General features: G+C 49.7%; 1 protein-coding gene across 4 annotated transcripts in view; it reads right to left on the reverse strand.

The window, feature by feature from the left end:
- Positions 1 to 18,697, reverse strand: part of IGDCC4 (immunoglobulin superfamily DCC subclass member 4) — a 232,508-nt gene that overhangs the window by 135,151 nt on the left and 78,660 nt on the right. For 2 of the 4 annotated variants that reach the window (XM_075896896.2, XM_006129178.5), the window contains exon 2: positions 16,633 to 16,965. In XM_075896896.2, coding sequence (XP_075753011.2) covers positions 16,633 to 16,965 — 333 coding nt within the window. Of the gene's footprint in view, positions 1 to 16,632; positions 16,966 to 18,697 lie in introns of those variants that run through there. The other 2 variants (XM_075896895.2, XM_075896897.2) reach the window with 2 other exon arrangements.

The raw sequence follows: 18,697 nt of genomic DNA on the forward strand, positions 1-18,697 counted from the left end.
GGGCTGGAGGGAGTGGGGACAGGGCCTCAGGAAAGAGGTGGGATGGGGCAGAACCTCAGGGCAGAGGCAGGATGAGAGTATTTGGGTTTGCATGATTAGACAATTGGCAGCCCTGCTGGTGAAACATGTAGAAGCCCTGGTCATGCCAGTGTGATGCCGCCAGGCAGAACCAAGCCTGGGACCTTTGAGGCTATAGTGCAGGGGTCGGCAACCTTTTCAAACCAAAGCACCAAGCTACATCAACATTCAGACAAGTCAACAAAGAGCCGGATAAGAATGCCCATTTGCCTGACGGAAAATATACAACTTAATACGATTCCACTTCCACTGAGGAAGGAACAATCCGTTTCACACATACAGAATGGGAAGCGACTGTGTAGGAAGGAGTACGGCAGAAAGGGATCTAGGGGCTATAGTGGACCATAAGCTTTAGTGCATGAGTCTCTAATGCTTGAGCTAGAAGCCAGCTGGCTCTCAGCTAAGGCTGTAGAGCAGATTCATTCTCTCTCTCGCTGTAAGACAGTGGTCCCCAACGCGGTGCCCGCAGGTGCCATGGCGCCCGTCGGGGCATTTACGGGCGCCCGCCGAAACATCTGGGCTGGCCCCGCCCTCGGCGCACGGCACATGCGCAGGGCCGACCCCGGGTGCAGGGCGCGTGGGGGGTCCCCACCCCCGGGCGCATGGCACATGCATGGCCCCACCCCCAGAAGCGCAGTGCGTGAGCGGCCCCACCCCTGAGCGTCCGGCAGCCATGAAAGGTTGGGGACCACTGCTGTAAGAGGTCTAAGTGCACTAGATGGGACAGTGTGGGGGGGGGGAGCATTGATTGTTCTGCTCTAAGGCCTGGAATTGCTCTCCACGGGCCTGCTCCTAGAGCTTGAACCTCTCTAGTCCGGCACCCTCGGGACCTGACCAGCGCCAAATCAGGGAATTTGGTGGACCATAGGAGGCCAATATTGTCTAGCAGCATTGCCAACACTTCCACCTGTCTTTAAAGCACCCAGTCTCAGCCAGACAGGATGCTGGGCTGCATGCATCCAGGGACTCTTACGATAGAGCAATTCTTACAGCTCGACACACAGGACAAGTACCCATACATCTTGGCAAATACGATCCTATAAAGGAAATGAGCTTTTGTCCAACGTATCCTCTTCTAACAACAGCTGTCACAATCCCATAAACTAAGGAAAAACACTCGGCTCTTTCTGATGACATTGGATTCCTTGTCACGCGGCCAGGCCTGTACATAGCTTCCAAACCTAGCCACTTGCAAACTTTCCTGGTGAGACAGACTGTCTCCGCTCTTCAGGTTCTTTGAGACTCTCAACTAGTTTCCATCGGATACTTTCTCTTCTCCAGTGTGGGAGCCAAAAGTCCTTATAAATGGAAACGTCACAGTGATCCCAAATTTCTGAGACTATAAACTCCTGCTCCATAGCCACCGTCTCCTGTGTCCGGCAGAATCCATGCGAGTGGCTTACTGACTCTGCAGGAAGCTTGTGACCTGACTGGCCCACTTAGCGGGCAGACCCTTGCTTTGCTTGTGAACACGATAGTTCCCTACTTCACATTAGGGATGTGAAAGGTTAACAGGTTATGGTGGGGGCTGCTCCAGCCCCTCAGGGGCCCCGCCATGGAGAGGAGCTGCTCTCGTCCGGAGCAGCCTCTGTCCGCAGTGGGCCCTAGTGCCCCATAGGCACAGACCCTGGAGCAGCCTCTGTCTGCAGGGAGCCCAGCCCAGTGTGTAGCAGAGGAGCTGCTCTGGCAGAGGCTGGGAGCGGGCAGCCAGCCCTAGTGCGGGGATGGGAGCAGGAGCCCCACAGGCTGGGAGCTGCTCCAGCTGTACTGGAGCAATCCCCTGCCCGGATCCCACTTAGGCAGTTAGCCAGTTGAACGTTAGGCTAACCTACTGTTTGACTGGCTAACTGTTTAACCAGGAGTTCACATCCCTGCTTAACCCTAGAATCCTAGAGCTGGAAGGGACCCCGAGAGGTCATCGAGTCCAGCCCCCTGCCCTCACGCCAGGACCAAGCACCATCTAGCCCAAGGGTTTTCAAACTTTTTTTCTCATGACCAAGTTGAAGAATATTGTGGATGCCGCAACCCAACGTCGTTTGACTGGGGTGTGGGCTCCAGGGTGGTGCTGAGGAGGAGCTTTGGGGTGCAGGAGGGGGCTCCAGCTTTTGAGGGGGGTCAGGGTTGTGGCAACAGGAGCTGACCTCCAGTGGCTCCCGGTCAGCGGTGCAGCGGGGGAGGGGAGGGTGCTAAGGCCGCTTCCTGCCTCTCCTGGCACCGCAGACCACGCTGCGCCCCAGAAGCAGCCGGCAGCAGGTTCCCAGCCAATGGGAGTGCGGAGCTAGTGCGGGGGCAGAGCCCTGTGCACTCTCCTTCCCTAGGAGCCAGGCCTGCTGCTGGCTGCTTCCAGGGTGCAGCACAATCCTGCCTTAACATCCCCCGGCCACCTGATCCCCCTGCAGCAAGGAGACCCAGCACCTGACATTCCACCACCCAGTGCTGGGGCGTGACCCATAGTTTGAAAACCACTGAACTACCATCCCTAACAGGAGTCTGCCTAACCCGCTCTTAAATATCTCCAGTGACGGAGAGTCCACAACCCCCCTGGGCAATTTATTCCAGTGTTTAACCACCCTGACAGTTAGGAACTTTTTCCTAATGTCCAACCTAAACCTCCCTTGTTGCAATTTAAGCCCATTGCTTCTTGTCCTATCACTGATATTACAATGCTAAGTTCATATTAAGCACCTGGAGACGTCTGGATGCTTTATCAGAGCCAAGTATTGTCATTAATTATTATTGTTGTTGTTGCATCATCCCAGTGATCAAAAAAGAGTCCCAGAGCCATACTGATGATCTTCAGCACAGGCCCATATAGTGACAGAACCCCCCCCCCCCCCCCGAGCAAAAGGTTGCTGGCTGACTTCTCTCCCCTGCCTTTCAGATGAGTCTTGTTCTATCACCTAATATTAATCAGCCAGGGCCGAGGCAATTGGGATAAAGAATAACTTCAGCTGCATCTGATAGAACACAGGGCTCCATTCCGCTTGCCCAGAAACAGAGCCCTTGGAATACGCCACTCCCACAAAAACGCATGCTAATCTCGCACACACTGCTCTCCAGCCTGCAAAAAACAAAATGAGCGTGGGGGGGGGGGGGGGGGGGGGGGGGGATGCATTTCATTCATCAACTTCCTCATCACCCTTGATTCAGAAATAAACATGTTATGTCAGGTGCAAGTGCTCGCTGGAGGACTGAGCACTTTCCCAAGGCAGACGGGAATAAAATGAGACATATGAATGAATGCATGAAGAGCGACAAGTCTTCGTTCGTCTGAATTTGGATGCCATGTGACACTTTCAGCGTGGCGGGGAGGGGGAAGGGCTGTCTTTCCCCATATTCTTACAAATATCCATTTTCAAAGAGCTAGACAAAAATGTTGGGATCTTTTAAAAAAAAATGAGGACGTTGTCCTGTTTTTGAGCCAGTATCTTTTCCATTGGTCTGCCCTAGAGGGAACCAGTCAACAAAAGCAGACTGTAAAGTGCATTGCTGTATCATATAGTGCAAGATTTTAGCAGTGAGAGTAATTACTCTTTGGGATAATTTACCAAGGGATGTGGTTAACTCTCGCTCAGAGACCTTAGCTCAAAGGAGGCATCTCTTCTGTGAAATGCACTCTAGTTCAACCCGAAGTTACTGGCTTTGATGTGGGAATTGTCAGGTGAGGTTTAAGGCTGATTTTGTACAGGGGCATGGGGGCGTCAGACTAGACTATCACCGTTTCCTTTCAACTGTGCACTTGTGCAGCCACTCAGGAGAAATTCAAATGCTGCTCAGCTGACTAGCAGAACGCCCCCAGCCAGGTTTTTTGTTTCTACTAATAGTGCACATTTGCACATGCCGCAGTGCACAAAAAATTATTCCACACCTGGATGGAAAAGATTAGAGGGAACGTTGATTATCACAATGACCATGGTTGCCTAACACGTTAGGACCTATGATCCACACAGCCCATTTGTGTTTAGAATCTCTGAATGAAATTAATTGCTATGTAAGGTGAGAAATTTTCCGTCCGGTCTGAGAGAAGTGCAAGGCAGACAGGCAATCCTGCACTACCAAGGGGAAGGGCTGAATGGACCTATGGTGGTTTTTCCAGCTCTAACCATCAAGATTTGCTCATTGTCTGACTGCACTATACGGGTCTTTCTCCTGTCCGATCCCCAGCATGACACAAGCCCCAGAAGTGACCCAGTTTATTAAATACTGCCTGTCGTTATCCATCTGGTATTGAAGGAAGAGAAAATGGGAAGGGAAACCATTTTGGGTACACTGTCACTAATATATCCTCAGCAAACCAACTGGTTTACACAGAAGCTTACGTCAACTGAGAGCCAAAGGATTACAGTTCCAATCTGGCAAAGATGTTGCGCACTGTGAGTAGCACTGGCTTCAGAGGCACAGCTCACACAGCACACAGCTAAACACATGTTTGACAGGCTACGGGACTATCTGTCCTTCTCTTAGAGTAATTGTCTTCCAGTGGATCAAGCACAGGCCTGGATTAGGGATGTAAAATCCCATTTAATTGGTTAACCAGTTAAACGTAATGTTTAACCGATTAAAGGAGGTGGGCAGAGGGGCCGGAGCAGCCCCTGCCTGTGGGGCGCCAGGCCCATCATGAACTTAGAAACTGCTCTGGATGCCAGAGCAGCCCCTGTCAGTGGAGGGAAGAGGGGTCCACTGCGGACAGAGGCAGCTTCAGTTAAATATTCACATCCCTCGTCTGGACGTCAGGACACCTGGGTCCCATCCCTGATCCTACTGCAGATGCTGTGTAAATGCAAACCAATCTGTAACTCAATTTCCCCAGTGGCAAACAAGGATAATAATATTACTTACCTGCCTCGCGTTCATTAGCAGACACTAAGATCGCAGGGTGAGCGGCATTCTAGCACAGAAAAATATTACCGTATTCCCATTATTTCCTCTCCTAGCTTCGTTTTTAAGTCAAGGACTGGTTATTTATTGGCTCTCACATTCTTAAAAGCTCTGGGGGCAATTTCCAAATGCAAGGGTCTTTAATCTAGGATATTACTTTGTTTTATTATTGCAATTCCTCAGATCCTAAGAGATATATTTCTGGGCCTAAAATTAATACCAGCCAGAACTGGAGAGCCCTTCCTTTCATCTCTGCTTCCTTTTATAAATGGATAGTCACCTTGCGAAACGGCACAGAAGATGCAGAATCCTTGCAACAGACAGCTGCTCCCGCTTTTTACTGCTCCTCACTGTCTAGAACTTTTCCCCTGGAGCACAAGAGAGGGGCCGTCAGACACACGTGACCACTCCTCCTCCTGGCTGTTGCATGAAAAGACACTGGGACAAATTCTGCCTTCAGTAGCACCCGTGATGCTCAGTTGCAGGCATGGACCCTTACGGCAGAATGCAACCTCTTATTTCTTTCCCTGACCTCTCTAGGTCCCTCCCATGCTCTCTCTCCTGATATGTCTTCACTGCACAGTTCCCCTGCCCGGGGGCTACCGGGCTCTGAGCACTTCTAATGACACAGCAGCTGAGTTCTAGGCATCAGCACCCCCCCAAGGAGAGTGGAGAATGCTGCCTCTGGACCAACAACAGGGTTGTGACCCCCACTGCTCAAAGACACCCTTTAAAAACAAGACCAACACACCTGTTCCAATTCAATCCAGTCCCAGGGATTACTCTGAATGTGAAAAGAAAGGAAGGTTTGGAAACGCACGATTCAAATATTCTGGATGCATGCCCATCCCCTACAATTCTAGCCTGTCCTGCACTGGAAGCCGCCCGTCCGAAGGGGGACACATATCTCTGAGGTTGGTGACAGCTGGAGGGGCTGAGTGTTTATTGTCCTCACTCAACACAGGGCAGATTTTATGTGATTTGATTTTTTACTTTTTACAGAAAGGTCAGTAAAAGAAAAAAAGACAGAATGGGACAAATGGAAAGCCGGGTTCTTCCCCCCCCCCCCCCCCCCCACATGCAAAAAAGATCATTTTTTGTCAAAACCTCGAACTCTTCTGCAGAAAGCAATAGAGACGTTAAAAGGTGTTTATTAGGGTGAACATGTAACTGCTGAAATTGACAGCGGTTACTGGTTCACTCATGGGCAGAGGTGGTTCCCAGGGAGCCGGTGAGCCTGCCGTACCCCCGCATGCCCTGCTGCCTCTGTATCAGAGGCAGCAGCGTAGGGGGTGGGGGAAGGAAAAGCTGGTTCCCCTTGAGTACTGGGGGGCTGGGGGTGTGTGTGCTGTGACAGTTAACTGTGTACAATATCACATCCCTAGAAAGCAGACACTTCTCAGGACACACTGAAAAAAGCTTCCAAAGGACAATTTTCAGCCTGCAGCCCTAAATCCTGGCTCTGGGGCCAAGGTGGCTCAGAAGGGGATTGGGCAGGAAGGCCTGAGGGGCTCATCCCTGCCCTGTCTCGGTTGTGCCTCTCCTCGGGAAAGTTCCAACTGAGCACTCAAGGGTGAGGCCTCTACTGCCACTTCCATCTACGACAGGGGTGGGCAATAATTGTTGAGGGGGGGCCCACTCCAAAATGTTGATAAGTGGACGAGGGCCGCGCTTTTCTATGGAGAAGGGTGCAGGGTCTGGGATGGAAGCTGGATGCAGAAGGGAGTTTGAGGCAGGGGAGTAGGGTGCAGGGGAGGGTGTGGGGTCTGAGAGGGTGTTTGAGTGAAGGAGGGAGTTGTTGTGACCTGGGGAAGGGGATTAGGGTGCAGGGGAGGGTCTGGGGTCTGAGAGGGTGTTTGGGTAAAGGAGGGGGTTGTTGTGACCTGGGGCAGGATATTGGGGTGCAGGGTCGGGGAGAGGGTTTGGGTGCCGGAGACGGTTCTGGCCTGGGAGAGTTGTTTAGGAGGGGGTGAACAGTCTGGGAGCGAGTTGTGGGAGGGGATGCAGCGAATTTTGATTTTTGACTTGGGGCACATGGAGGTGGTAACCTGGGTCAGAGAGTTGGAGGGAGGGAGACGCTGGGGTGCCAGAGGCAGGCTCTGGCTGGGAGATGCTTACCGAGGCAGTTCTCAGCCGGCAGCCCTGCAGCACTCTCAGGCAAGCTCCTGTGTGGCTCTCTGCACTGCGGGGGAGGGTGGGGATGGGGCCTTCCACTCTGCCTTCACCCCCCAGCACAATCTCTCAAGCTCCTATTGGCCAGAACAGTGTCCCCACCCCCAGAACAGTCTTGCAGCTCCCACTGGCCAGTTTCTGACCAATAGGAGCTGAGAGACTGAACTGGGGGTGGAGCAGCGCATGAAGCTTCCCCCACTCCCAATCGGCACAGAGAGCCACATGGAGCAGCCAGCCGCTTTACGTGGCCTGGGATTGCTCTGGTGCAGGGCTGATTAAAAGGCTTGGCGGGCTGTGTCTTGCCCTCATTTTCAATGGTGATGGCAAACGGAAGATTTGATGCTTACCCTGGAAGGCGGAGGGTGCATTTCTATCTCCTCCCGACTGCTCCTGCTGTGTTGGGCTGGATTCATTGGCATTGCCTTGTGCAGCAGCCTGGCGAATAAAGGCACCACCTGGTTTTCTTTGGCACCCGCAATCAGAGCTGTTGTACTAAAGGAACGTAAAGCTTGGGACCAAAACCCATTTTACCTCTCTCAGCCACTTCCCGGGGTGCCGTAGAACACTACACCAGACACCTGAGAACAAGAGCCGTCTGTTCTTGCTTTATTGCCAGCTGGGACACTGCTCACATCTCTTTCTCTGCCAAACATTAAACCCCTGCCCTGCTGCTACTTAATGGAGCAAAGGGAAAGCCAGGGCTGCTGACAGGGAGGAGTAAAGGGGATAGCTGCCCTGAGCGCGGGGCCCTTTCAATCGCCACAGGTCTGGGTGGCACTAAGGGCGTGTCTAGACTACAGGGTTTTGTCAACAGAAGTGGACTTTTGTCAACAAAACTATACCTGCATCTACACTGCCACTGAGTTCTGTCGACATAATGTCAACAGAACTCAGCAGTTTTGTCAACGGCGGTAAACCTCATTCTACGAGGAATAATGCCTTTTGTCGATAGAGTTCTGTCGACAGAAGGCATTATTGCATCTACACGGTCATGTCGACAAAGCGTCTTGCTCTGTCGACAGAACTGGATGTAGTCTAGACGCTCTTTGTCAACAGAAGCTTTGTCGACAGTATCTGTCGACAAAACTTCTGTCGACAAAAGCCTGTAGTCTAGACGTACCCTAAGAGCCGGGGATGGGGGCTAGCTCTCAGCCCCGCCCTTTCTGCCCGAAGCCCCACTACTTCTGGGGACCCAGAGCAGAGCTCCACCCCCCACCTTGCTCAGGGCCGGGGGCGGAGCTTAGCTTTCACAAACATAAGGCACCACTGCCAAAGAAGAGCTCCCCACCTACATGAAGAGAAGCCGCCAGCTCCCGAACGGTAACTCCACCTCCAAACTAACCAACCTGTGCCTGTATCAGATCCATCAGGTCCTGGCCCATTCAGAGCCCTTTTCTAACCCTGAAGTGGCCCATCAAATTCCCTGGACTGCTGCCTCATGGGAACTGCTTCATTAACATCTTTAACCAATTTGTCTGGGGGCAGATCCCTTGCTGGCATCCGCTGCCACTGCTCCAGTGACTTCAACAGGAGTGTGGCAATGTATACTGGGTGAGGCTGTGCCTCTTGGTTTAACTTTTCGTTGGGGCTCCCACGGAAAATCCAATGGCAGGAGCTCTTGGGTCCCTTTGCACTCCACACCGGCCTGATCCTCCCAAGTAATGCAAGAGAAGCAACATGCATTAGTAACCGAGTAGGACTGGGCCCATCATGCTGCTACGATTCTGGGCTGCTGTAGCTCCCCCTGGATGAAGATGGACTGAGCACCTGCAGCCTAATTGCAGCTTCCAGTTGGGCAGACAAGGATGCGCAGTAAGCTCCGAGTGTTTCAATGGCTAATCTGAAAGACCTTTTCTAGAAAGGCCCCCTCCAATCTGGTTTGCAAAGCATGCCACGGGCTAGGGACTGCCTTTTTAAAAACCCACACTCCCTCTCTGCCTGCCTGCTCTCATCGTTGCTGGAATTGTCAACACCGTCTCCTTCTAGAATCTCCATCTCCAAACCAAAAGGCGTGCTTGAGAAAATTACCGTGCGTTTGTGATCAGAACCCGGTCATGGCCGCCAGTGTTCTCCAGAAAAGCACCACACAGATCAAATTTAAGTTGCTTTTTAAAGGTAGTTTATTCTATCTCCACCGCCCATCTGGGAATCTGCAATAGGCTATCATTATAAACTCCATACGAACCACCAGTTTTCCCAGCAGCCCCTAGATTTATTTTTGTAGAAACATTCCATGCAAGTCACTTGGCCAGCCTGACCAGTTCTGCTCAGACTGGCACTACTAACCACAATACCCAAGTTGTGGTTAAGGAGCAAATATACAGGACTGACAGAAATAAGAAAACATAGTTTGTAGCTGCTTTGGAACTTTATAAGTAATATGTTGCAGTAAATCCTTCCTTGAGGGTTATCCATTACCAAGAACAGTGATACATTTACAGTATTTTATTACCAACAACAAGTTATTGTGCAATTATAATTTCAGAGTAACCTTGATATGACTAGTGTAAAAGTAACTGTTTCTAATTACAGTCCCTGGTGGCCTTCTAAGGCAATTATAATTAAAGGGACACCACTCACTATTTAGATTTCATTCAATTATTTTTCAAAATCCAATATTAATAGAACTGTTTTCAGTATTTAGGTTTTGTTAAATTATATGAAGAAATCTCACAGTAATAAAAATGCGACGAGGAGTCCTGTGGCACCTTATAGACTAACAGATATATTGGAGCATAAGCTTTCGTGGGCAAAGACCCACTTCGTCAGATGCATGTAGTGGAAATTCCAGAGGCAGGTATAAATATACAGGCATAAGAAAAGAGTACCAATCAAGAGTAAGGCTAGAGATAACGAGGTCAATTCAGTCACGGCAGATGAAGCCCACTTCTAGCAGCTGATGTGGAGATGTGAACACCAAGAGAGGAGAAACTGCTTTTGTAGTTGGCTAGCCATTCACAGTCTTTGTTTAATCCTAAACTGATGGTGTCAGATTTGCAGATGAACTGTAGCTCAGCAGTTTCTCTTTGAAGTCTGTTCTTGACTTTTTTTGTTGCAGGATGGCTACCTTTAAATCTGCTATTGTGTGTCCAGGGAGATTGAAGTGTTCTCCTACAGGTTTTTATATATTACCATTCCTGATATCTGATTTGTGTCCATTTATTCTTTTACGTAGGGACTGTCCAGTTTGGCTGATGTATATAGCAGAGGGTATGTCTACACTACCCTCATAGTTCGAACTAGGAGGGTAATGTAGGCATACCGCACTTGCAAATGAAGCCCGGGATTTGAATTTCCCAGGCTTCATTTGCATAAGCGGGGAGACGCCATTTTTAAAACCCTGCTGGTTCGAACCCCGTGCAGCGCGGCTACACGGGGCACGAACTAGGTAGTTCGAACTAGGCTTCCTAGTTCGAACTACCGTTACTCCTCATTCCACAAGGAATGAGGAAGCCTAGTCCGAACTACCTAGTTCGAGCCCCGTGTAGCCGCGCTGCACAGGGTTCGAACGAGCGGGGTTTTAAAAATGGCAGCGCCCTGCTTATGCAAATGAAGCCCGGGAAATTCAAATCCCGGGCTTCATTTGCAAGTGCGGTATGCCTACATTACCCTCCTAGTTCGAACTATGAGGGTAGTGTAGACATACCCTCTGCTATATACATCAGCCAAACTGGACAGTCCCTACGTAAAAGAATAAATGGACACAAATCAGATATCAGGAATGGTAATATATAAAAACCTATAGGAGAACACTTCAATCTCCCTGGACACACAATAGCAGATTTAAAAGTAGCCATCCTGCAACAAAAAAGTCAAGACCAGACTTCAAAGAGAAACTGCTGAGCTACAGTTCATCTGCAAATCTGACACCATCAGTTTAGGATTAAACAAAGACTGTGAATGGCTAGCCAACTACAAAAGCAGTTTCTCCTCTCTTGGTGTTCACACCTCCACATCAGCTACTAGAAGTGGGCCTCATCCTCCCTGACTGAATTGACCTCGTTATCTCTAGCCTTACTCTTGATTGGTACTCTTTTCTTATGCCTGTATATTTATACCTGCCTCTGGAATTTCCGCTACATGCATCTGACGAAGTGGGTCTTTGCCCACGAAAGCTTATGCTCCAATATATCTGTTAGTCTATAAGGTGCCACAGGACTCCTTGTTGCTTTTGCAAATTCAGACTAACACGGCCACCCCTCTGATACTTGAGTAATAAAAATGTTTTCATACCTTACAAATACAATGAAAAGTTTTTTGCTGGCTTTTTGTGAGAGAGACATGGAAACATACCTGTCCAATGTTGAGTCCTGGAGGACCTACTGTCTCAGCACGCCCATCTGTCTGTCTAGCCATTCTGCGCTCACCTCCAGCATATCTGAGCACTTTGGGACGCCTCGGCATTTTCCTTTGTCACATTTTCTGTTTCGCTGAATGAGATTACTGATGGCTTCCCTAAGAACTCGTTTTACAAAACGTACGGGCTAATTTCACCTGCCAGGACTCCTGGTAAGGTCAGGTCTCACTAATTCGTCTAACATGCCATTTAGAACAACCCCCCCCCCTTTCTCCTTTTTGATGGCTTTTTGCACACACTGACTTAATGAAGGCCTCGCTTTTTAAAGGGAAACACACCCCTCCCATACAAGCCTATTCACCAAAAGTTAGATTACAACCCGCAGCACTCGACATTTCTACTATTTTGTTTCCTTTTTACAGTTCACAAGTAAGCCCGTTAGTGCATCAGGCCACATCCTGCAAGGGAACTACCTCCCTATAAGAATCCAATACTCTCAGTCAATCAATCCATCTACTGCATCATCTAGAGAGGGTCCTTTCAGTTTTACCCATGTAACCAAGGCTTACTCTGTGAGACACGTAGGGATGTTAAAATTAGATTAAGCAGCTAATCAAACAGTCGATGGAATGTCCATCGACTATTCAATTAGTCAATAAGGGCGCTTCCACTTTGAAACGTAGCAAGAACTGTTGCTACATTTCAAAGGTGTTCCGCCTTTGAAATGTACAAGATTGAAATGCGGTATGGAACCTGGGGCCAGTGGGAACTTTAAGTCCCCGCTGGCTCCAGGCTCCATGTGGCGCTGCCGTTTTGAAATATACAAGAGTCCCAGAGGGGACTCTTGTACATTTCGAAGGTGAAATGCCACCACTGCGCCCCTGCCCCCACCCAGGGAGCTGCAAGGTAGCCTGCAGCAAGGGGGGAGGAAGTGACTCGTCGACTAGTGTGTCGTCCGTCCAATAAGCTTTTGCTGATCAGAGAGTCGATTAGTCACTTACATCCCTAGTGACACGCTGCAGCCTTCCACTGAGAGCTCAAGGAGCCTGCCACAGCCTTGATTAAAAGAGCCAGGGCCTTTCCATCGCTGACTGTAGAAAACACAATATTTAAGACTCAGAAGTCCTTGACTTGATCCCCACTTGGGCCGACAACCCACACAGGTATGTCACACAGTTACATATAGTTAATTAAACCATTAAGATTTCTTACCACATGTTTTCTGTCATTTGTGGTATACATTTTTTAAAGTTATCTATGTGTTTGTATAACATGTAGCTCAAAGGGACTGTGGTCCAAAATACAAATAATAATAATGAACAGGCAAACACTCACATCAAAGGAATATTATTCATCTGAAATCAAGTCATTTTAAGAGCAGATAGTGTTTCCCGCCCTGAATCCCCTTGCTGGGCTTTGTGGTGTCACCATGTCTATTTCTTATGTTTTCTATCAATTTTTACAATGGATAGGGGGCATGGATCAACATTCATGTCATGTCCCATGTCAGTACCTGGCCCGGGCCAGGGAAGCTAATGATCCAACCAGTGGACCAAATTCGGTGATGAATCCCGGTCACGTGCCTCCTAAAGCATGTTGCACATATGCTACGAAGAAGACGTATGTGAGAAAGTTCAAAACAAATTACAGGGGAGAGCAGCTACTCAAGAGAAAGGCACAAATATTGTTCTCTAAGTTTACAACCCACAATAACTCAACCATTTGGAGAAAAGCGTGATTTTCAAGCTGCCAACGTCCTTAAAATTATTTGCTCTTTAAACGTTAGCTCTGTAATTTACAACAAACTCCCCAGCCAGGGCAGAGGCATTGATTTTTATTGTACATTTTGCAAAAGTGCCACTTAGCGTCTCTCCATTATTTACCAAAGCATGTCTCATTTACTGTGTGGAAGAGGTAACCGTTAGATAAGGTACCACAAAACAAACAAAGACAAAAAATGAAAGCCAGCCATCCACGCAGCACGTTATCGGTCAGGCCTTTCTACGTATTAACTCTGTCATACAATGAAATCACTCATGGTGCAAGATCTTACTTGTCATCAGAAACCTCTTTTGACTGAAGCAGCTTCCCGCTCCCTGCCGTTAAAGGCCTTTCCCAACATGCATCTGTCACGGAGTATGGGGGAGTCACTGGGGTGTAGGGGAGTCACGGAGTATGATGGGAGTCACCCCCATCCGCAGCCAAATGTGACTCTCAGACAGCAGGTAGAACAGAGAGTAGCCAGACTTGTTGTTACAGGTACCAGGAGCAGTCAGTACGATCCATCTTCGGGATAGGGGGGCCAGAGCCAGGGCTCTGGGCCCTTGCCCGGCCCCCCACGCCAGCTAGACTCCCTTCTCCCTAAGCCAGCCAAAAAACTGAACTCTCACACCCAGCAACTGGTCTCAGCCCTCTAGGCAGCCCCTCCCACTCCTCTGTCCAGTTTCCTGGCCCCAAGGTGTTATCTGCTGTCACCTGGTCCTGAGGACGTGAGAGACTGAACATACTTCCACAGTGAGTCCTGCTCAGCATTCCCCTCCTCATCCAGATAGTGTTGGAGTGCCCATGGAAACTGAGGCAGGCAGGCACGCACACACACACAGACACACACACAGACACACACACACAGTTACTACAGCACAGCACAGCACAGCAGAATCACATACAACACAACAGAGCAAACAGAGTGAATACAAAACAGAGTGAATACAGGGACTACAAGGGTGAATACAGTCCCCACTGCATCCCCTGGCTCTCTGAGGGGTGGACATGGCATGCGTGTGCACTGGCCCTGCCTAGAGAGCGTAATCCTCCAGGTCTGAGCAGAACCGAAGCAGCCAACGCTCTTTCTGGGGAGAAAGGAGAGGTCGGTAGGGCAAGTATCCATTCTTCAGGTGGGACCCCAGTGCATAATCTGGCTCCTGGCAATGAAATGGTGCTGCCGAATCTTTAGGTCTCTGAAATTTTGTAGCTACCAGCTATGCCAGGATCTCACAGAATTGTTCTTCCCTCTTGTCTTGAGAGGCTCCATCCCATTGTGGTTTATCTTTCTGTTTCATATCCATTCATTAGTCTTTAGTTTAGCGGTGGGGAAACTTTTTTAGGCCAGGAGCCCAGAAAAATCAGCCAGAGGCCGGACACAAGTGAGAAGCAAAAAACAAAACAAAACAAAACAAAAAACCCTCAGTGATGTGCAAGCCAGGGGGCCGCATGCAGCCCTTGGGTCTTAGGATCTTCACCTCGCTTTAGCTCACCCATGCCTTCCTCTCAGCCCACACAGAGACAGTGTACAATGTGCCCTCTCTCAGACCTATTCACGGAGCATACCACGGCTGCATCTCCCAACTAGAGAGCATGGCTCTCTTTAGCTCAAGCAGTAGACACATGTGCTTTTAGCTCAGGTGATCTCCAATTCAATTCAATCTCTGGAAACACAGACACGCACCGTGTGTATCCACCGCCCGGAAGTTCTCTAGCCCTGTAGTGTATTTTTCACACAGCTCTGTTGATGGAGGCCCTGCTTTAAATATAGACCAAATCCAACCCTGACGTTCATCATGCACCTCTTCACCTGCTGCTCTTTATGTGGCTGTATCTCAGCATCTTTTGGGAGCTGATCATGTCCACCTGGTTCCTTAAATCGGTGTTAGGAGAAGGGGCCAGACAGTCCCGTTTAATTAGACACACCCCAAGAGAATTAGAAGCGCAGCTAGCTCAAGACACTAAAACTAATAGCAAAAAAAAAAAAGGAGAGAATTATTAGACATGTAGATGAACCGTTTTCTAGGGAAGAGTCAACACAGCTTTGTAAAGTGTGTGCGGGGGAGGGGCTGTTATATGAGCCAAAAGTGCTTCAGTCTCCACAAATGACCCTGTGGCACACTCCAAGGGGACTATGCTGATGTATCTATCAGTAGCTTTAAAAAAATAACATCACCATCAAGGACAGAAAACATGGAATAAGAAAAAGTTAACAGATGAACTGGTTCTGTGTAATACGACACACCTGTGTGGGTTGCTCTCCCAAGTGGGGAACAAAGCAAGGACTTCTGGATCTTAAATACGGCGTTTTCTACTGTTTGTGCTACAGGGCCTCTGCTTTTTTAACCAAGGCTGTAGCAGGCGCCCAAATCTCTATATATGGCCCAGGGAGACGGGACCTACCATGGCACAGCAGATGGCCTGCAATGAGGGCATGGAATTTTTAGCTTAAGGAGAAGTCAGAATGTGTGATGCCTTTGCATTATTCAAAGACACGCACCAATCTTATTATTTCTTTCCCCTTGTTCCTCAGTAGGGTCTATTTCAGCATCCATTGTTCTTGAGTATTGTTTTCCCTTTTCCCCCCGCCCCATGCCATCCCTCCTCTGTGCTAACATGCGATCTGAATACTAAAGAAAAGGAGAAAAGACTACAGCACCTCTCACTTCCCCACATGAGATGAGCATAAAGCAGAGCTAATCATCTACCAGATCCCAATGGAAATAACTGAATGGTGACACGCTAAGAAAATATTTTGACCTCTGATCTCATTACTCAGGTCCCATGTAAGTCACGCTTCAAGCTATTCTTCTTGCCACGGGTGGGGTAACACTAATTAATACCAACAGCTAATCAAAGGACAGCTCGGATGTGCCAGGATAATTAGATATATATGCCCCCCAGAATAATTCATCTTCACAAAACCCAGCACCGCAGTTTCTGTAATAACACTGGAGCATAAACGACCAATTAAGAGACTGACTAACAGAGGAAGGACATCAGTTTACCACAGGACGGAACGGCTTTTTGTCGCTGAAGGAACGCTAGCAGATCCTCGAGGGTGTAAGCAGGTGTAACCCCCTTGACTCCCACTGATTTAGGCCACCTAACGATCTAGCCCTCACTGAACCTAGTGCAGAAATATAGGGCATGCTGGATACAGACCGAATGTCCTGAAACAAAAAGGACTTGACAAGGCGATGCCCAAGGGAAAAGGCAGGCTTTCTGAGAACAGGAGGGACGTATCAGGAAGGGAATCTGGAAAGGTTCCAGAGCAAATTAAAACGTAACTGGGAAGGGAGAAAAAGAACACGTTGTCGTAACTTATTTTACAGGCCACTCTGAGGTCTGCCGACGTTTCAAGGCACCGCACTTTTCCAGACGATTCTTTCTCAGCTCTGAAGTCGGGGCTGAATAGTCAGTATCAAGATCAGAAAAATACTTACTTGAAAATCGAACTGCGGCCGTTTGACTGGCCACGGCACCTAAGGAGCTCTGGGAGACGCAGGAGTAATTACCATCCGTGCCCGGCCTCTCGGGGTATTTGCTCTCCTTAGCAGCAGCCGGGGACGAGACGAGGAGCGAGCCATTGGGAAGCATGTGAAGGTGCTCCTGCTCCACTAATGGAAGCCCGTTCTTCCTCCATGTGATATTGATGAGCTGCTCGGCGGGAGCCAGGTTACAGTCCAACACCACGGCTTGGCTCGGCTCTAGGGTCACCTTCGCGGAGGCAGCGCTGCAGCTCAGCTCCAGAGACGACTCCTGCAACAGCTTCCCTGCTGGAAAAAGACGGGGGGCAATCAGGAGGGATGGGACTTTTCGCACATAACACAAACGTCTGCCCAGACGGAGGCCTGGCAGCCAACATGTCACTCCCGGGGGCAGCCCTTCCGGTGTTTCTCTCCTGCACGGCTGAGCTGCCTCCCATGACACTGGGCTACAGACAGGACCTGCAGCATGGCCTCCAGGCTACGGGGTCAGTGCTGCAGACAGCCGCTCTGCCTCCCAGGCTGCTACACCTGTGCTGAGCCAAGTGGCGATGGCGCCAACAGGAGGCCGCAGAGGTGGCAGGGACAGCGGCATCAGACAGACAGGGCAATGGGGAGCAAGCACCAGCCTCGGTCTCTCCCACCTGTCTCCCAGACACCCCATCCACTCACCCCAGCGATCCCTCCACCACAGCATCTAGCGATCCCAAATACCCCAGCACCCCCACACTCCCTTCAGCATCCCCCCATGCGATCCTATACTGCCAGACACCCATCTGCCTCCTCAAGCCAGTTGTCCAGTTCCTTACAGCCCCCTGTCCAATCCTTTGCCCTGCTAGAGGTAGGGATGTTCAAAAGCAGGTAATTGGGTAACTGTTGAAAATGTCAGCAGTTGCACACACCCGCAGTGAGGGGTGGCAGCCATCTCTGCAGGAACCGGTGTGTGCCGAGAGCTGGCTTTTAAGCTGGCTCCAAGTGCATATTGGCTCCCAGCCTGCTCCCAGGGAGCCAGCTGCCAACCCCGCTCCCAGGGAGCTGGCTGCTGCCCCAGGCTGCGTGTTCTAATGCAGAGCCCGCAGCAGGAAGCAGCAACCCGCTTCCCGGGAAAGGGGCAGGAGCCTGAATGTAACCGATACACCCAGGCTTCTCGTTACCCTGTGACACCCCTAGCTAGAGGGCAGGGTGTGTTGAGCATATGGAACATACACACTTAGGGTATGTCTAGATTACATGACTCTGCCAACAGAGGCATGTAATCTAGACATACCCCTAGTCGGTGTGATTCACTGTCCCATGTAGTGGCCCTTGGACCACTTACGGCAAGAGATCAGAACGAGTGAGCTCTACAGCTTAAGCTGAGAGCCAGAGGCTCCAGGCTCGGTGCTGCCTGCAGGCGGTTACACATACACTGAAATGTATGGCTATGGACAAATTCTCTGCAAGTATGTAAATTAGTCAAGACATTAACATGAAATGTCACACCCAGAGCTGCACAAAGTCAGGCAGACACATCAGCAGGGTGATGTCCGGAGCCTCTGTCTGGCAGAAGTTGCGGATGCGCGACAGAGGATGGATCTCTTGATTATTATTTGTTCTGGTCATTCCCTCTGGGGCGCCGGGCATTGGCACTGGGCTCAATATGCCTTGGTCTGACACAGTGTGGCCGTTCTTATCGTCCTCCAAAATTAAAGAAAATCAGATTTTCCTAGCAACTTTAACTGCCTTATAAGACGTAACCGAGAAGGATAGCCCTGCAACAGCATTCTCTAGGATGGCTAAAAGCCTATAGAAAGTCTTTGATATTCTTAGCTCCTTTAATTTGATAGTGTAACCCTACCGATCTCACCCTTATTAAGGTCTGCAGAACTTTTCCATAAAGAAGAGAATTTTAGTCAAAAGTCTTTTGCTGAGAATGCTCAGCCATGCCGCTTAGCCTGGCTGCACGGAGGGAGCGGGGCTATTTTGGGTAGTCTACTTCCGGGGGGGAAGTCTGCGCAATGCAGAATTTTGCAGAAATTAATGG

This window comes from Pelodiscus sinensis, chromosome 14, assembly GCF_052426305.1.
Source record: "Pelodiscus sinensis isolate ZL-2025 chromosome 14, ASM5242630v1, whole genome shotgun sequence".
NCBI classification, from domain to species: domain Eukaryota; kingdom Metazoa; phylum Chordata; order Testudines; family Trionychidae; genus Pelodiscus; species Pelodiscus sinensis.